At 45.0% G+C, this 20,237-nt stretch overlaps 1 protein-coding gene across 1 annotated transcript in view; it reads right to left on the bottom strand.

Annotated features, from left to right (window-relative positions):
• nipal3 (NIPA like domain containing 3) overlaps positions 1 to 19,668 on the bottom strand; it is a 56,796-nt gene extending 37,128 nt beyond the window's left edge. Inside the window, exons 1-2 of the mRNA XM_072548657.1 lie at positions 19,525 to 19,668; positions 2,388 to 2,456 (exon numbers count right to left, since the gene is read on the bottom strand). Of these exons, the coding sequence (XP_072404758.1) occupies positions 2,388 to 2,456; positions 19,525 to 19,569 (114 nt within the window). The 5' untranslated portion in view covers positions 19,570 to 19,668. The remainder of the gene's footprint in view (positions 1 to 2,387; positions 2,457 to 19,524) is intronic.
• Between the last annotated feature and the right edge of the window lie 569 nt (positions 19,669 to 20,237).

Genomic DNA, 20,237 nt, shown 5'->3' with positions numbered 1-20,237 from the left:
AGACCCTTCGGCCTAACTCATCCACACCGATCACATATCCTACGTTAATCGCATCCCATTTGCTAGCATTTGGCCCAAAGTCCTCGAAACCCTTCCTATTCATATGCCCATCCAGATGCCTTATAAATGTTGTAATTGTACCAGCCTTCACCACTTCCTCTGGGCAGCTCATTCTACACACGTACCACACTCTGCACAAAAACGTTGCACCTTGGGTCTCTTTTAAATCTTTCCCCTCTCGCCTTAAACATATGCCCTCTAGTTTTGGATTCCCCTACCCTGAGGAAAAGACCTTGACTATTCACCCTATCCATGCCCCTCATGATTTCATAAACCTCAATAAGGTCACCCTTCAGACTCCGACGTACCAGGGAAAAATAGCCCTAGCCTATTCAGACTCTCCCTATAGCTCAAACTCTCCAACCCTGGCAACATTGTATATCTTTTCTGAACCCTTTCAGGTTTCACAACATCCTTCCTCGAGCATGGAGACCAGATTTGAACACAGTATTCTAAATGTCCTGTACAGCTGCAACTTGTACTCTCAAGTCTGATACTCAATGCACTGACCAAGAAAGGCAAGCAGACCAAACGCCTTAACTCTTCTATCTACTGGCAACTCTACTTTCAAGGAACAATGAACCAGCATTTCATGGTCTCTTTCTTCAGCAACACTCCCCAGGAGCTTACCATTAAGTGTACAATTTGCCCTGATTTGCCTTTCTAAAATGCAACACCTCACATTTATCTAAATTAAACTCCATCTGGCACTTCTCAGCCCATCTGATCAAGGGCCTGTTATTCTTGGAGATAACCTTCTTCACTGTCCACTACACCACCAATTTTGGTATCATCTGCAAACTTACTAACCATACCTCCTATATTCACATTCAAATCATTTAAAGAAATTGCAAGAAACTGTGGACCTAGCACAGATCCTTGCATCACAGGCCTCTAGTCCAAAAAGCAACCTTCCACCACCACCCTCTGTCTCCTATCTTCCAGCAAGTTTTGTATCCAAATGGCTTGCTCTCCCTGTAATTCCAAGTGATTTAGCCTTGTTAACTAGTCTGCCACACGGAACCTTGTTGAACGCATTAATCCAATCTATATAGATCATGTCTCCCGCTCTGCCCTCAATCCTCTGTTACCTCTTCGAAAGATTCAATCAAGTTAGTGAGACACAATTTCCCATGCACAAAGCCTTTTGACTATACCTAGTCAGTCTCTGCATTTCCAAATTTATGTAAATCATGTCTCTCAGGATTCCCTCCAACAGCATCCAGTCTTCCAGCACCTCATCTGTGCCCTTCTTGACCCTTCAATTCTACTGCAGACTTCGAGCATATGCAGTTATAGAGTCATAAAGTCATAGAGAAGTACAGCACAGAAACAGACCCTTCGGGAGTTCTTGGTTTTACTTTCACAATTTCAAGTGCTTTTGTTCAACTTTTTTTTAAAAAAAGTAATAAAGGTCCTGTTGAATCTTTCTCAATTATTGTATCTCAGTTCTGGAACAATCCTCAAGAATCTATTTTGCTCTTCCTTGATTCTTCCATAGCCTTACTATAGATAGTGCTTAAAACTGGAATGACTGCAGCCTGGCCAGGGAGTTTTCTGTAATTTATATCAAATTATAAATTCAATACAATCAATTAAGGATAAATAGTCATTCTCAGGCCATTTCCTCGCACATTCACAAATCCCTTCATTAATGTTTAAATGAAGAACTAAAGAGTGCTTGAAAGGTGGTATCAGAATAAAATCTCCCCATATATTGCAAAAATGAAGTTGGCGATAGTAGCCTGGATGAACTGACAAGTATATTTGGGATATTTTCTAGAACACTACATTCTGGAACCAAACAAATTATAGACCTGGTACTGCATAATCCAACAGGACTAAGTGAAGTCCTCTAGCTTAGACCAAGTGTCATTCAGTTTGAGGGCAAGAAATTTTGGTCTGAAACTAATGTCTCCAAATTAAACAAAGGCAATTACAATCACATGAGGACAGTGTTAACTGAAGTGAAGCAAGTAAATAGATTAAAATTGAAGATGCTGGAGAAGCATAGATTAGTGGGAGCCCTGAAGATTGGGAAAATTTTAAAATCAAGAAGTTTGCATATAAATACAAGTTGCAAGGAAGGTACAGACAGCATTGTGCTAGCTAATGCTGTTTTAAGTACCTATGCAGAGACACACTTGGTCCAGCGAAATAAATGAAAGATGCTTTAACCACATGTAAAATGCAAACACACCTCATTTCTCCAGAATTCATTCCATGCACCAGCAGGTGTTAGTGTTCAGATGCACAGGCACTACAACAGCCAAAAGGATCAATATCAGCAAACAACTTAGAACTCAATTCCCAAAGCAGAAACTCACCTGCACATTCAGAGAGATGCTGATGACAAGATTCCCAAAGATGGCCAACAACGTTCCAATCAGATTTTCCTGTTAATGAAAACAAGAAGTAGTCAGCAAGTGACAGAGCCAGCTCCAACACCAACAGTGCTCAGAATTAGATAACAAAGCACTAAAACCTCATTACCTCTTCACTCAGCCTTTTAGCTTCTACGCTCCCAAAATTTTATTTTAATACAATCACCTACTTTCTCTGGAATTCAGAAAAATGAAAGGCCTGTTCTACACAGCTTATTCTCACACACCTAATTTAAATTGCTCAACCACTAGGCAAGTGCTCAGTGGACATTTATATGCAAACCTCTTGATTTTAAAATTTTTACGGTGGCACAATGGTTAGCACTGCTGCCTCACAGCGCCAGAGAACCAGGTTCAATTCCCACCTTGGGCAACTGTCTGTGTGGAGTTTGCACATTCTCCCCATGTCTGCGTAGGTTTCCTCCCACAGTCCAAAAATGTGCAGGTTAGGTGAATTGGACATGCTAAATTGCCCGTAGTGTTAGGTAAAGGGGTAAATGTAGGGGAATGGGGGGGGTTGTGCTTCAGTGGGTCGGTGTGGACTTGTTGGGCCAAAGGGCCTGTTTCCACACTAAGTAATCTAGTAGCATAATATGAATTCAACTAATTAATAAATCTGTAGCCAAATGGTGGTCTGTAGTTCAACATGGAAGGAAAACCTCTGTCATAAAAGTCCACTGCTTCCCTAATGACCCTGAACATATGAATCCTGCCCTCTTAGCTAGATTGGGCTACATGCAACTCCAAACTCATAGCAATGTGGTTTACTCTATTCTACCCTCCAAAACAGTCAAACAACCTATAATAAGAAGTCAAAAACTACACAAACTTGGATTGACAAGTGGCCAGTAACATTCACATCACACAAAGGCCAGGCTATGATAATTTCCAGTGAGAGAAGATCTAACCACTGCTCCTTGACATTGTGATGTTACCATCACAGAATTCTCCACTATCAGCACCTTGGGTGTTACCACAGGCCAGAAACTCAACTAGACTCACCAAACAAAACCAGTGGTTACAAAAGCAGGTCAGAGACTAGGTATCTTGCAGTGAGTAATTCACCTCCTGACTCTCCAGAGCCTGTCCATCATCTACAAGGCACAAGTCAGGAGTATGTTGCAACTACGGAGTATTCCATCAACACTCAAGAGGCTTGACACCATCCAGGTCAAAGCAACCCGCTTGATTGGCGCCGTTTCTATAAGCATCCATTCTCACCACACCAATACTGAGTTCAACAATTTTTGGGCCTTAGCTCTCTCATGTCTTTACCCCAACCTCCGCACTCCAGGCCTTGCTATCACATGGTCTGGTATTACACACTGGTCACTAACAGTCCCCATTAACAGCCATTCACTTCCTAGCCTGACTGGCATCCATTTTTTATCTATCGAACTATTCTTCTCTGTTCGTGGTGCATCACCACAAATCATTTACTCTTTATCCCTTCACTCGACCTTATCTTCGGCTTAAAAACCAACATTTTCTTTCCTGTCATCAATTCTGAGGAAAGTCACTGGACCCGAAATGTTAATTCTGATTTTTCTCCACGGATGCTGCCTGACCTGAGCTTTTCCAGCAATGTCTATTCTTGTTTGATTTCCAGCATCCACAGTTCTATTAGTTTTTGTTGAGATAAAGGGGCCTTTTTCAGGATGGTAGCCAGTGACTAGTGAAGCTCCGCAGGGATCAATGTTGGGACAACTATTCATATTAATCATCTGGACAAAGGAGTTGAGGGCATTTTGTCATCAGCAAACTTAGCAACAAAGATGGAGGAGAGACAGACAGTAATGAGATGGGAAGGATGCAGAAGTGAGAATGTGTATCAGGTATGAGGAGGTAGGGAAAGAGTAAAGTTTTGAGTTTTGTGAAACAAGAGGTTCAGCTGAGCTTGACTCTGATCAGATAAGAACTTACAATTAACAATGGGGTGCTGGAGGCAAGGGTAATGGGTTAACAAGATGGAAAAGCACTCATTATGTAGAGCCATTTAACAATATTGGAAGCTTTCAGTTTGTAAATTCAGTTAACAAGGTGAAAAGTATGCATTATGAGAAGCCAGTTAAAAAGTTTAAGAACATTCATTGTGTAATAGCAGATGGCTTATTAACCTTTACTGTTGAGGCTCGCTGGTTGTCACGGTCACCCAACCAATATGCATGTGGCCTTATCTGGATGTTCCTCCCTGTAAAATGTCTATATAAATCATCAAGTAACTGCTATTCCAGAGAAGACCGTGAATTAGTGTCCCTGTGCACATGGGCCATCATTCTCTCTCCCTCCACAGCACACAATAAAGATGAAGGAGGTAGAGCCATATGGTGTCTCTGAGCATTTTGCTTTGACTGAGGCAGGGGAGGGGGAATGTGGGACAACAGAAGGACCTAGGACCTATACATGCTAGGAGGATGGCAAAGTAGCAACAGATGGAATATCATAAGTAGGAGAAACAGGAGTAGACCAGCTGCACCTAGAGGCTGCTCCTCTGTTCAATAAGATCATGGCTGATCTTTTCAGGGGCTCAGCTCCACATACCCACCCTCTCACTATAACCCTTAATTCCTTTACAATTAAAAAAAATCATTTATCTTAGCTTTAAAAGCATTTACTGGGGAAGCCCCAACTACTTCACTGGGCAGGGAATTCCACAGATTCACAACCCTCTAGTGGAAGAAGTTCCTTCTCAAATCAGTCCTAAATCTGCTCCCCCTAAATCTTGAGGCTATGCCCTCTTGTCCTAGTTCACCCAGCAGTAGAAATATCCTCTCTACTTCCACCTTATTTAATCCCTTCATAATTTTGTTTCTATAATGTGTCCCCTCATTCTTCTAAACTCCAATGAATTTATATTCATTATAATCCCAGTCTTTCCTCATAAGCAAATCCCTTCAACTCCAGAATCAACCTTGGTGAACTTCCTTTTCATGCCCTCCAGTGCCTGTACATTCTTTCTCAAGCATGGAGATCAAAACTGCATGGTGTACTTCAGGTATGTGGCCTCACCAGCCACCTATACAGCTACAACATAGCCAGTCTGCTATTAAACTCAACCCTTTTAGCAATAAAGGGCAAAATTCCATTTGTCATCTTAATATGTGGCAAGTGTGAGGTTGTGCACTTTGGTAGGAAGATTAGAGTGTAAACTATTTTCTAAATAGGAAATCTGAAGCACAAAAGGACTTGCAGGTCCTAGTTCAGAATTCTGTTAAGGTTAACATGCATGTTCAGTTGCAGTTAAGGTGGCAAATGCAATACTAACATTCAGTTCACAAGGGCTAAAATACAAGAGCAGAGATGTCATCCTGAGGCATTATCAGGCTCTAGTCAGACCACATTTGGAGCACCATATCTATGGAAGGATAATGTTGCCTTTGGAGACGGTTCAGAGGAGGTTAACAAGAACGATCCTGGAATGGTAGGATTGTCATATGAGGTGCAGTTGAGGACTCTGGGTCAATATTCAATCGGGTTTAAGATGGAAGGATGAGGGGAATCTTTCAAACTTAGATAATACTGAGAAGCCTGGATAGAGAGGACAGTGGAGAAAATATTTCCAATTGTTTTTTAAAACTTTATTCATTTTGTAGGAGATGGGTGTTACTGGCTGTCCAGCCTTTATTGTCCATCTCTAGTTGCCCTTGAGAATTTGGAGGTGAGCTGACTTCTTGAACTGTTACAGTCCACCTGCTGTGGGTTGTCCACAATGTCATTAGGGAGGGTGTTCCAGGATTTTGACCCAGCAACAGTGAAGGAACAGTGATATATTTCCAAGTCAGGATGGTGATTGAATTTGATGGGAATTTGAAGTTGATGGTTTTCCCATGCACCTGCTGCCCTTGTCCTTCTAGATGGAAGTAGTCGTACATTTGCAAGGTGCAGTCTGAGAATCTTTGGAGAATTTCTGCACTGCATCTTGTAGGTAGTACACATTGCTGTTACTGAGCATTGGTGGTGGAGGGAGTCGATGCTTGTGGGTGTAGTGCCAATCAAGCACATGGTGACAAGCTTCTTAACTGTTGTTGGGGCTGCACTCATCCAGGCAAGTGGGGAATATTCCACCACACTCCTGACTTGTGCCTTGTAGATGGTGAGCAGGCTTTCAGCAGGCAGGTGGTGAGTTCCTCACAGCAGTATTCCTATCCTCTGACATGTTCTTATAGCCACTGTGTTTATGTGGTTTCTGATTAATCATAACCCCCAGGATGTCGATAGTGGGAGATTCAGTGATGGTAACACCCCCATTGAATGCCAAGGGGCAGTGGTTAGATTGTCTTTTATTTGTGATGGTGTGGCATGAATATGACTTGCCAAGATATTATCCAGAGCTCGTTGCATTTGAACAAGACGGATTGCTTCAGTATCTGAGGAGTCACAAATATCCCCACTTCTGACCTTATGGTGGAGGGAAGGTCGCCGATGAAGCAGGTGAAAATGGTTGGGACTAGGACACTACGTTGAGGAACCCCTGCAGAGATGTCCTGGAGCTAAGATGACTGACCTCCAACAACCACAACTATCTTCCTACGTATAAGGAATGACTCCAACCAGTGGAGAGTTTGACCAGGACTCCATGATGCCACAAATGGTTGATGTCAAGGGCTGTCACTCTCCTCTCACTTCTGGATGTCAGCTCTTTTGTCCATGTTTGGACCAAGGTTGTAATGAGGTCAGAGCAGAGTGGCCCTGGCAGAACCTGAACTGGGCGTCACTGAGCAGGTAATTGCTGAGCAAGTTTTATACTGCTGACAACCTCCATCAATTTACTGACAATCGAGAGTAGGCTGATGGGGTGGTAATTGGCCGGGTTGGATTTGTCCTGCAGCAGGACATACTTCAGCAATTTCCCATTGTCAGAAAGATGCCAGTGTTGTAATTATTCTGGAACAGCTTGGCCAGGGGAGCGGCACATTCTGGAGCACAAGTATTATTGCTGGAATGCTATCAGGGCCAGTAGCGTTTACAGTATCCGCTGCTTCCAGCCATTTCTTGATATGACATGGAGTGAATCAAACTGGCTGAAAACTGGATTATGAGATGCTGGGGACCACTGAAGGCGGCCAAAATGGAACATCTACTTGGCACTTCTGGCTGAAGATCGCTGCGAAAGCTTCAGCCTTATCTTTTGCACTGATGTGCTGGGCTCCTCCATCATTGAGAATGGGGATATTTATGCAGCCTCCTGCTCCAGTAAGCAGTTTAATTGTCTACCATCATTCACGACTAAATGCGGCTTCAAGCTTAGAGCTGATCCACTGGTTGTGGGATTGCTTAGCTCTAATAGTTGCTGTTTATACTGTTTGGCATGCAAGTAATCCTGTTTAGTGGTGAAGTGGGAGATGGCATGAGTCAGGGTGACACTCGGCACACAGACACACAAAATGGCTGCTAAGCCATCAGTTGGCCACTTGATACATAAGGTCCTAGTTGCCAGCCCTACCAAGTTTTCACTATTCCCCCAGACTTCCCCCTCACTGAGCAGAACGATCGGTTGTCAGCAAAGACCTTGCCTTCATCCCACTCCATCCACGCATCAATTGATTCAATACACGTTGTGACGTTGAATAATTCCTCCGCCACCTCCGTCTCTGAGCTTACTTTTTCAATCAAGACCCCTGCCCACCATCCAAGGACCCCTTCACGTACCTCCAACACACCCCATCCACGTGAACACCCCGTGCTGGTCTGTTACCTGCCCTCGATTTCTTTATTTCCAACTGCTGCCGAGACATTAACCGCCTCAACCTGTCCACCCCCTCTCCCACTCCAACCTCTCAGCATCACCGCGCGTAGCCCTCCACTCCCTCCGCTCCAACCTCAACATTAAACCAGTGTTCAAAGGGGGGGATGCAGTGATAGTTTGGTGCACTGACCTCTACACCGCTGAAGCCAGGCACCCAACTCGAAGACAATCATCTCCCAGACCGTACACAACTTCATCACCTCAAAAGAATCTCCCACCCACAGCTTCCAACCTCAGTTTGGGAACCCCACACGAGCCGATTCTACCTCCTACCCAAGATCCACAAGTCTGACCACCCCAGGTGACCCATCGTCTCAGCCTGTTCCCACTGAAGTCATCTCCATATACCTCAAAACTATCCTACCCCCGGGTCCAGGAACTCCCCACATACGTTCGGGACACCACCCACACCTTTCATCTCCTCCAACACTTCCATTTCCCCAGTCCCCAACGTCTCATCATGGACATCCAGTCCCTCGAGCTGCCATGACCAGGGCCTCCAAGCCCTCGTTTCTTACTCTCTCGATATCCCCACCAGTACCCTTCCACTGACACACTTATTCGTTTGGTTGAATTGTTCCACATCCTCAATAATTTCTCCTTTGAATACTCTCACTTCCTCCAGATGAAAGGGGTAGCCATGGGCACCTACATGGGCCCCAGCTATGCCTGCCTCTTTGTCGGCTATGTAGAACAGTCTATCTTCCGGATTTACGCTGGCACCACTCTCCACCTTTTCCTCTGCTACATTGATGACTGCATTGGCACCACCTCGTGCTCCTGCGAGGAGGTTGAGTAGTTCAGCAAGTTCACTAACACATTCCACCCTGACCTTAAGTTCACCTGGACCATCTCTGACACCCCCCTCCCCTTCCTGAAGCTCTCCATCTCCATCAATGGTGGCCAACTCAACACAGACATTTTCTACAAACCCACCGACTCCCACAGCTACCTGAATTACACCTCCTCACACCTGCATCCTGCAAAATACTATCCCCATTCTCAGGAGGACCAGTTCCACCACAGAACACATCAGATGGCCTCCTTCCTTAAAGACCGCAATTTCCCCTCCCATATGGTTGAAGATGCCCTCCAACACACCTCATCCACATCCCGCACCTCTGCCCTTGAACCCCACCCCTCCAACCACAAGGACAGAACCCCTGGTCCTCACCTTCCACCCCACCAATTTCAGTGTACATCGCATTATCCGCTGACATTTCAACTGCCTGTTGAAGTGTCTGGGTACAGCCAACACCTTTGATAGAAATGCTAACAGCTTGATATAGACTCAATATAAAGTGATAATAGCCAGGGCCGCAGTAACTGTCCTTCTCAGGAAGGGTGATAGCACTCATTACTACAGCAATGGACTTCCACGCAGACATTGAAACTGAAGTCTGCATTGAAACTAACAACAAATCGCGCTGAAATTAACAAAGGCTGCGCTGGAACTGACAATGACTGTATCGAAACTATGAGTCTGCAATGATTACAATAAACAAATTAAAAATCACAACACCAGGTTGTGGTCCAACAGGTTTAATTGGAAGCACAAGCTTTCGGAGCGCCACTCCTTCATCAGGTGGTTGTCAGGTGGATGAAGGAGCAGCACTCAAAGCTAGTGCTTCCAAATAAACCTGTTGGACTATAACCTGGTGTTGTGATTTTTAACTTTGTACACCCCAGTCTAACACCAGCATAAACAAATCATGTTACAAAGACAATAACCTCATCACTGACCTGTTGTATCACAAGATGTATAAAGGTATTTTGACATGTGTTCTGGATTGAGAGGGGAATCACAGCTGACCACTGGGCGTCTTTCTCTCCCCAGAGCTCCGGTATTTCCTTGTACAATAAACTCTGTCATCAAACTCCTACTCTGACTCAGAGACTGGTGATTTTCCCCATAACAATGGCTTCATCACGCTGACACCTCACTTTCAGGTATGCCTGGTGCTGCTCCTGATATGGCCTCCTACACTCTCCATTGAACCAGAGTTGATCCCCTGGCTTGATGGTAATGGTTGAGTGGGGATATTCCAGGCTATGAGGTTACAGATTGTGCTGGAGTACAGTTCCGCTCACAGCGCCTCATGGATGCCACGTCTTGAGTTGTTAAACCTAGTCAAAGTCTGTCTCATTTAGCACAATGAGACTGCCACATGACATGATGGATGTCATTCACAATGTAAAGGTGAGGCTTCATCTCCACAAGGACTGTGCAGTGGTCACCGTTACTGATACTACAGCTGGCAGATTAGTATCGATGCCATCAAGTATATTTTTCCCTAGTCAGTTCCCTGTCACAGACCCTGTCTAGCAGCTGTATCCTTTAGAACCCAAACAGCTCGACCTGTATTGCTGCTGCCGAGCCACCCTTGCTAATGGACACTGAAATCCTCCAGTGTACATTTTGTGCCTTTGCCATCCTCAGTGCTTCCTCTAAGTATTGTTCAACACCAATTCACCATCTGAGGGATGGCGGTACATAGTAAATCAACAGGAGGTTCCCTTGCCAGTGTTAACCTGAAGCCATAAGACTTCATCATGTCTGGAGTCAATGTTGAGGATTCCCAGAGCATCCCCCTGTGCTGTGTCTATCCTGCTGTTAAGATAGTACATATCCAGGGATGGCGGTGGTGGTGGTGGTGTCTGGGACATTGTCTATAAGGTGTGATTCCATGAGTATAACTATGTCAGGTTGTTGCTTGACTCATCTGAGAGACAGGTCTCCCAATTTTGGCACTACTCCCCAAATGTTAGAGAGGAGGACTTTGTAAGGTCAACAAGGCTGGTTCTGCCGTTACCTTTTCTGGTGCCTAGGTCAATGCCAGGTGATTCTTCCGGTTTGATTTCTTTGAGACTTTGTAGTGGTTGGTACAACTGAATGGCTTGATCAGCCACTTCAGAGGGCATATCAGAGTTAATCACATTGCTGTGGGTCTGGAATCACATGCAGGCCAGACCAGGTAAGGATCGCAGATTTCCTTCCCTGAAGGACATTTATGAACCAGATAGGTTTTTCCAACAATCGACAATGATATCATGATGATCAGTAGATTCTTAATTCCAGAATTTTTTTTCTTACTGAATTCAAATTCCACACGTGCCATGGTATGATTCTAACTCAGATCCCCAGAACCTGAGCTGGGTCTAGGCCATGACCTATCCAGGGGAATCTAGAACCCATAGGCACAGCCTCAGAGTGAAGGGACAAACCTCTAGAATTGAGATAAGGAGGAATTCCTTCAATCAGTGGATGGTGAATCAGTGGAACTCATTGATGCAGAAGGCTGTGGAGACGAAGTCATTGAGTCTATTTAAAGCTGAGATAGATAGGCTCTTGATTAGTAAGGAGATGAAGAGTTACAGGGAATAGGCACAAAATAGTATTGAGAAATGTTTCAGTCATGATCCAAAGGACAGCAGATGCGATAGGCCAAATGGCCTAATTCTGCTCCTCCATCTCATGGTCAATGATTAAGGCACCAGAAACAACAAAAAACCTGTCTGAAACTCAAAAACGTCCTTACTAACATCTGGGGCTTGTGCCAATATTAGAAAAGCTCTCACACAGATAAGTCAAGAAACAGTCTGTCATTGTGATACTCATGGGATCATACATTGCAGTCAATGTCCTAGACATATTTCTGCCGATGCCCTGCAGGATAGACCCACCAGAAAACATAGACAGGAAGGAATTGCAATAGAACCCCTCAATATTGACTCCAGACCCTTTGGAATCTCCCAGCCTCAGATCAAACACTGATTAAGAAACTGCTAATTACCATCTACAGCAACCTCACCTTACTCCCTTGGTTGATGAATCTGTACCTCATTGCATTGACCACCACTTGAAGGAAGTACTGAAGGTAGCAAGGGTACAGAGCACAGTCTATGTGGAGGACCTCAATGTCCATCACCAAGAATGGCTCAACTGCACCATTAATGACCCAGCAAAAAGCTGCAATTGCTAGATTGAAACCTAACACGAGGTTTACCTGGCATCATCCTCATCACTTCAGGAGAATCTGCAATTTAGTATGAGGTGGAGTGACATCCACAGAGTCCTTATGGAAACTACATCCCATCTTCACAATGAAGACACCATATAGTGTTGTGTGGCACAACCACTGTGCTTAATTGTTTTCATTCTTCATGAGTTGTGGGCATCACAAGTTGGCCCAGCACATACTGCCCATCCTAAATTCCCTTAGAAACAGCATGATGAGGTGGGATCAAGCTCCCACAGAACATGACTTTAGTTTTACTTTCAGTAGCTGTTAGGGTTTGGAAGCTGCTGCACATATCTCCCTGCTACAGCAAAATACTTGCAATCTGTCATGTACAGAGTTTTCCCTTGGCATTCTTCCCTCCTGATGAGACACAATCTATTTTACTGAATTTGCCTTTGTCGAATAGTGCTGGAAAAGCAACACCGGTCAGGTAGAATCCAAGAAGCAAGAGAGTTGATGTTTCAAGCATAGGCCCTTCATCAGGAACGAAGGGATGATGTTAGTGGCCTAAAGGGAGAGATAAATGGGGGCCTGGTAGCTGGGAATGTGACAGGTAGATGAAAGTGGGGGTGAAGGTGATAGGTCAGAGGGGAGGGTGGAGCAGATAGGTGATAACAAAGATGGACAGGTAGGACAGTGCCGAGTTGGAAGGTTGGACCTGAGATAAGGTGGGGGGGGGGGGGGGGGGGGGGAAATGAGGAAACTGGTCAAATCTACATTGATTCCATATGGTTGGAGGGTGCAAAGGTGGAAGATGAGTCATTCCTCCGCCAGGCATCGGGTGGTTAGCATTTGGATGTGGAGGCGGCCCAGGACCTGCATGCCTGTGGAGGAGTTGGAGAGGGGGGGGCCTGGAGTTAAAGTGTTCAGCCACAGGGCGGTGGGGTTGTTTGGTTCGGATGTCCCAGAGACACTCTCTGAAATGATCTGCAAGTTGACGTCCCGTCTCCCCGATGTAGAGGTGACCACATCGAGAGCAACAGACACAGTAGGTGACGTGTGTGGAAGTACAGGTGAATCTGGTCAGATGTGGAAGGAACCTTTGGGGCCTTGGATGGAGGTCTCGGGTTGGGGAAGAGAGCTGTCGGCAATTTGCCTTTGCCAAAGATGTGTATATGGGATGTTACTGTATTGGAACAGTTGCTGTTTAGTAGTTTTAAAAATATATTATTTGTTAATTTTTCCAACAGAGTTGAGTTGTTCCAATTCTTCTTTCATTTGTTTATATTTTCCAACTATTGTGTAAGAATAAAGTATGTTGTGCTTCAAGCCCAGTAGTTTGACCAATCAAATTGCTCATGGAGCATAACACTTCAGGCTTGCCTTTAAAAACAAGTAAATGATGGTGTCAAGGCTATCTTCTCAATATATTTTGAGGGGGTTTAGTCTGGTCCATAACAATATTGTGTACATATACTCTCCGTTCTTTTCCTAATGATTATCAGATTTTTACTCAAATGACAGTAAAGAAACAGTGATATTTCTCCAAGCCTGGTTAGTACAGAGCTTAGAACGAAACTTGCATGTTGTAATGATCCAAATGGATAGACCAGGATCTCCCTTTTCAAGATTGGGCTTGCATGAGGTGCTTTAGGCTAAATGCAGCAGCTGAATTGTATTCAACCCTAAACTACAAGAGAAACATCACACATAAGTCAATTTGATTGACTTCATGAGATATCAAGAAATGGCTGGAGGACACTGGATAAGCCTATGTGCGCTGACAACATTTCAGCAATAGTACTAAAGACTAGTGATCCAAAAAAATGCCACACCCAGCCAAGTTGTTTCAATGCAGCTACAACATTGGCATCTACCCTACAATGTGAAAAATTGCCCAGGTATATCTTGACCACAAAGAACAAGACAAATCAAACCTGGCTTATTACTACCCCATCAGAGAAAAGTTGGAAAGGGTAATCAAAAAAAGTGTTATCAAGCAGCACTTGCTGAGCAATTGTTTGTTCACTAGCATTCAAGTTTGTATTATACCAAGGCCACTCAACTCCTGATCTTATTATGACAGCCTTGGTTTAAACATAGACAAAAGAGCAGAGGTCCAGAGGTGAAGTGAGAGTGACAGCCCCTGAGGTCAAGTCTGCATTTGACCAAGTGTTGCATCAAGGAACCCTGGCTGGGTCATAGCTAGTACAATTAAAAAATGTGGTTTTTAAGAGATCAGAGATCTCAATTCTGGAACATCTCTGTAGTATATGATGTCAGGACATTTATTTCCTAATCAAGTTGTGTTATGGCATACCTTTGGAGCAGGTGGGGCTTGAAGCCCTGCTTCCAGACTCAGAGGTAGGAACACTCCCGTTGTACCATAACAGTCGAAAGAGAAATTGAGATATTTTCTAATAAATTTATTATTACACACCCCCTGAGGTGGCAGGTTTTGAAGACAGTCTTCTGGCTCAGAGGTAGGGACACTATCACAGCACAACTAGAAACCCCTCAGTTCCTCATGATTGATATTTTCTAATCAATCTATTTAGAATTGTTTTTACACACCTCTGGAACAGTGAGGTCATGAATCAAGGCCTTCTGGATCAGATGTACAGACATTACCACAGTACCACAACAACCCTTTCAGTTCCTTTTGGTACTGTCCTAGTCCTACCTATCTTCAGCTGTTTCAGAAATGACTTTTCTTCCAACATATCATTAGCAGTGGAACATTCACTGATGATTACACAATGTTCAGTACTATTTGCAACTAAAGATACCATGTCAAACTGCAGTAAGATTTTGGAGAGGGGGAACTGTCCAAAATCAGAGTCTTTGGAAAGTCAGAGTCCACACTTTATCGGCTCTGCAATAAGCCCTTGACAATATTCAGGTTTGGGCTGACGAGAGAATGTAACCAGTGCCCCTTGACAATAAACGGTGCTACGATCACTGAAATCCTCCATCAATATTCTGGGGACTTACCAGCTCACCACCTGACTCCCCAAAGCCTATCCACTATCCACAAATCAGGACAGTGATGGAACAATCCTGCTTGCCTAGGTACTGCAATTTTACCAGCACAGACTGGCAGCACTTGTGTACCACACAAAATTCAATGGAACAATCTGCCAGGAAACTGACTCAGGAGAACACTACCTGCAAGTTATCCTCCAAGCCAAACGTTTTTGAACTTCGAACTACATAACTGATCTTTCACTTCTGCTGGATCAAAATCAAACTCTCTGCCAAACAGGACTGGACTGTATGACATGTTGACCACTTCCTCTGTAAACAAGACCAACTAATGTCCCGAAGAAGGGCTTATGCCCGAAACGTCGATTCTCCTGTTCTTTGGATGCTGCCTGACCTGCTGCGCTTTTCCAGCAACACATTTTCAGCAACTAATGTCACAACATGCATATCATTTCCTTATTTTCAATGACAATATCACCACTGCAGATGCAAGATTAGATTTACTTAGATTACTTACAGTGTGGAAACAGGCCCTTCGGCCCAACAAGTCCACACCGACCCGCCGAAGTGCACCCACCCAGACCCATTCCCTAACACTACGGGCAATTTAGCATGGCCAATTCACCTAACCTGCACATTTTTGGACTGTGGGAGGAAACCCACGCAGACACGGGGAGAATGCGCAAACTCCACACAGTCAGTTGCCTGAGGCAGGAATTGAACCCGGGTCTCTGGCGCTGAGGCAGCAGTGCTAACCACTGTGCCCAAGGATTTATTTTGTTTCAGTACACTTTTATTTACCCAGGTAAAAACAATAACTGCAGATGCTGGAAACCCAATTCTGGATTAGTGGTGCTGGAAGAGCACAGCAGTTCAGGCAGCATCCAAGTAGCTTTGAAATCGACGTTTCAGGCAAAAGTCCTTCATCCTTCTAAAAGCTTCTTATTCATATACCCATCCAAATGCCTTTTAAATGTTGCAATTGTACCCACCTCCACCACTTCCACTGGCAGCTCATTCCATACACTTACCACCATCTGCATGAAATAAACTGCCCCTTAGGCCCTCAATTTCATAAGCCACTATAAAGTCACCCCTCAGCCTCTGACACTCCAAGTAAACAGCCACAGCCTATTCAGCCTCTCGGTACGACAAAAACCCTCTAGCCCTGGCAACACCCTTATAAATCTTTTCTGAACCCTTTCAAGTTTCACAATATCCTTCCGATAGCAGGCAGAGTTGCACACAGTATTCCAAACGTGGCCTCATGACCTCCCAACTCCTACACTCAATGCTCTGACCAATAAAGGCAAGCATACCAAACACTTTCTAACTGTTTTTGTACACTTTAGCTTTGGATTTATTGTATTTATTGTCTCTTTAGTTGTTCAGGGTCATTATTTTTGACAAGTAGAGCTCTTACCCCTTCAGAGGTATCAATTCACTTAAATCACATTAATATTCGCTTTAAATGTAAGGAAATTTGCTGTGTCTAATGGAGGGGGAGAGTCATGATAGTGGTTTTGGACAACACAAAATTGAACTGGAGGAAACTGCAGCTCTCACAGGACTGTGTGCATGAAGTACTGTGAGAGAAGATAGATACACAATGGAGATTGAAGGAGAAGATGGAGGATATAAGATATTCAGCTTTATAAGACTTTGGTTAGGCCACACTTAGAACATTGTATTCAATTCTGGTCACCACGTTATAGGAAGGATGTGGAAGCTTTGGAGAGAGTGCAGAGGAGGTTTACCAGGATGCTGCCTGGATTAGAGGGTATGAGATGTATAAAGAGGCTAGAAAAACTCAGGTTGTTTTCTGTTGAACAGCAGAGGTTTAGGGGAGACTTGACAGAACAAAGAAAAAAGAAAATTACAGGTCAGGAACAGGTCCTTCGGCCCTCCAAGCCTGTACTGATTCAGATCCTCTACGTAAACCTGTCACCTATTTTCCAAGGATCTTATCCCTCTGCTCCCTGCCCATTCATGTATCTATCTAGATACATCTTCAATGATGCTATCGTGCCTGGCTCTACCACCTCAGCTGGCAACATGTTCCAGGTACCCACCACTCTCTGCGTAAGGAACTTTCGACGCATATTTCCCTTAAACCTTTCCCCGCTCACCTTGAACTTGCGACCCCTAGTAATTGAGTCCCCAACTCTGGGAAAAAGCTTCTTGCTATCCACCATGTCTATACCTCTCATAATTTTGTAGACCTCAATCAAATCCCCCATCAACCTCCACCTTTCTAATGAAAATAATCCTAACCTACTCAACCACCAGGTAACAAGATGGTGAACCTCCTCTGCACCCTCTCCGTAGAGCATCCACATTCTTCTGGTGATCTGGCGACCAGAAATGTATGCAATATTTCAAATATGGTCAAACCAAAACCAAAGTCTTACACAACTGTAACATGACCTGCCAACTCTTGCACTCAATAGCCTGTCCAATGAAGGAAAGCATGCCGTATGCCTTCTTGACCACTATCGATCTGCGTTACCATCTTCAGGGTACAATGGACCTGGACATCCAGATCGATCTCTGTACATCAATTTGCCCCAGGGCTTTTCCATTTACCGTATAATTTGCTCTAGATAGAAGTCTATAAAATTAAGATGCAGAGATAGTGTTGACAGTCAAAATCTTTTTCCCAGAGTTGAAATATCTAATAGTAGAATCATAGAATCTCTAGTGTGGAAACAGGCCCTTCAGCCCAATAAGTTCACACTGACTCTCCAAAGAGTATCCTACCCTAGAGGGGGTCAATTTAAAACGGAAATGAGGAGGCATTTCTTCAGCCAGAGTGTGGTGGGCTTCTGGAATTCATTGCCACGGAACGCAGTGAAAATGTCTTCAAGGCAGAGATTGATAAATTCTTAATCTCACAGGGATACGGGGAGAGTGCAGGTAAGTGGCGTTGAAATGCCCATCAGCCATGATTGAATGGCAGAGTGGACTCAACGGGCCGAATGGCCTTACTTCCACTCTTATTTCTTATGGTCTTTCCTAAACTCATTGCCCATTACTCCACATTTACTCCTGACTAATGCATGCAACCTACACATCCTTGAACACTATGGGCAATATAGCATAGCCAATTCACTTAACCTACACATTTTTGGATTGCAGGGGGAAACCAGACCACCCAGAGGAAACCCACACAGACAGTCACCAGAGGCTGGAATCGAATACAGGCATGAATTTAAGGTTAGAGGGGTAGAGTTCAAAGGAGATGTGAGGGGCAAGTTTTCTTTACATACAGAGTATTGGAAGTCCAGCAGTGGTGGTGGAAGGAGATAAAACAAGGGCATTTAAGAGCTTTAGATAAGCACATGAATACGCAAAGGATGGAGGGATATGGACCAAGGGCAGGCAGAAAGGATTAGTTTCATTTGGCATCATGTTCATTGCAACACCATGGACCAAAGGGCCTGTTCCTGTGCTGTACAGTTCTACGTTAATGCAGATGATGGGTCATTTGCATGCTGAGAATGAAGGCATATTCTTGACACAGCAAAGTATAGAGAACAGGGACTTTGTTAGTCCATGTCAGAGAAACAAATCTTCCACTACAAGCTGATTGATCAAAGTTTTGAAGGAAGCAGCTAGGGCAAAAACAGCTTTATCCTATGTCACTACACTAACTCATGGAGAAATGGGGTGTACAAAAAGGGGTCATGGGAAGAGAATGGGAATGAGAGTCAGTCAACTGCTATAGGAAGAAGTGGCAAAAAGTTCAAGAACATCTTGGTCAGTGAGAAAGTTTTACATCTACCATGGGGGTGTTTGATGGGAGCAATGTTGGCAGAAATTTACTGTATCTAAACCTGTATTGTACCCGCCCTGAGCATTTAGCAGGGGCATTGCAGAGTTAACTTTGAACTTAACTTGCAAAGCATGTAAAGAGAGGTTATATAAATTAGGATTTCTTTTCCTCTACAACTTAGAAAGATAAAACGATGACCTGATTAAAGTCTCCAGTACATTGAGAGGAAGAGGCAGGGTAGATAATCTATTTCTCCCAGGTGAGGATTCTAGAACTAGGGAGTTTATTGAGAATTAGGGCCAGACTATTGAGGGAGCACATCAACACACAAGGGGTAGTCTAGGTTTGGAGCTGTCTTCCACAAACAGCAGTTAAATTGAGATCAGTTGTTAGTTTTAAATCTGATATAGAGATTTTATTTTTGTTCAGTAAATACATCAGGGGAAACGGGCAGAAAAAACCCCGAGTATATGAAGTTGGGACGTTTGCCCCAGGGGAAGGGGGAGGGGAGGGAAAGGGGTGAAGGTGGTGGTGCGGGGGGAGAGACAGGGACAATGGAGAGGGGGTGGTGGGTCAAACCTACCCTAGCCCCCTGCCCGAGCTGAGGCCTACCTTGTATGAGTTGTCCGAGAGAAGGCGCCCGGCTCCCCGCTCCATGTCCGGACTCCAGGCCTTGACCTGCTGATTGACAGATCGTCGACCAATGGGAGGCAAGGATGGTCATCAACCCAATCAGGAACGGCCCCCATCGCCCGGTCTGTCCAATCGGTGAGAGGGCCTGTGGCAGCGCGTGGAGAAAGTCCCGCCCACAACAGGCGGACCCTCCCAGACAGTAGGAGACCGTGATCAGGGCGGGGAGTGTGGATGTTGCTGCAGATCAGGGCGGGGAGGGTGGATGGGGCTGGGGATCAGGGCGGGGAGGGTGGATGGTGCTGGGGATCAGGGCGGGGAGGGTGGATGGGGCTGGGGATCAGGGCGGGGAGGGTGGATGGTGCTGCAGATCAGGGTGGGGAGGGTGGATGGGGCTGGGGATCAGGGCGGGGAGGGTGGATGGGGCTGGGGATCAGGGCGGGGAGGGTGGATGGTGCTGCAGATCAGGGTGGGGAGGGTGGATGGGGCTGGGGATCAGGGCGGGGAGGGTGGATGGGGCTGGGGATCAGGGCGGGGAGGGTGGATGGGGCTGGGGATCAGGGCGGGGAGGGTGGATGGTGCTGCAGATCAGGGTGGGGAGTGTGGATGTTGCTGCAGATCAGGGCGGGGAGGGTGGATGGGGCTGGGGATCAGGGCGGGGAGGGTGGATGGGGCTGGGGATCAGGGCGGGGAGG

Source organism: Chiloscyllium punctatum, chromosome 27 (assembly GCF_047496795.1).
Source record: "Chiloscyllium punctatum isolate Juve2018m chromosome 27, sChiPun1.3, whole genome shotgun sequence".
Lineage (NCBI taxonomy): Eukaryota > Metazoa > Chordata > Chondrichthyes > Orectolobiformes > Hemiscylliidae > Chiloscyllium > Chiloscyllium punctatum.
The sequence above is the reverse complement of the archived record's forward strand: the minus strand, read 5'-3'. Positions and strand labels throughout refer to the sequence as shown.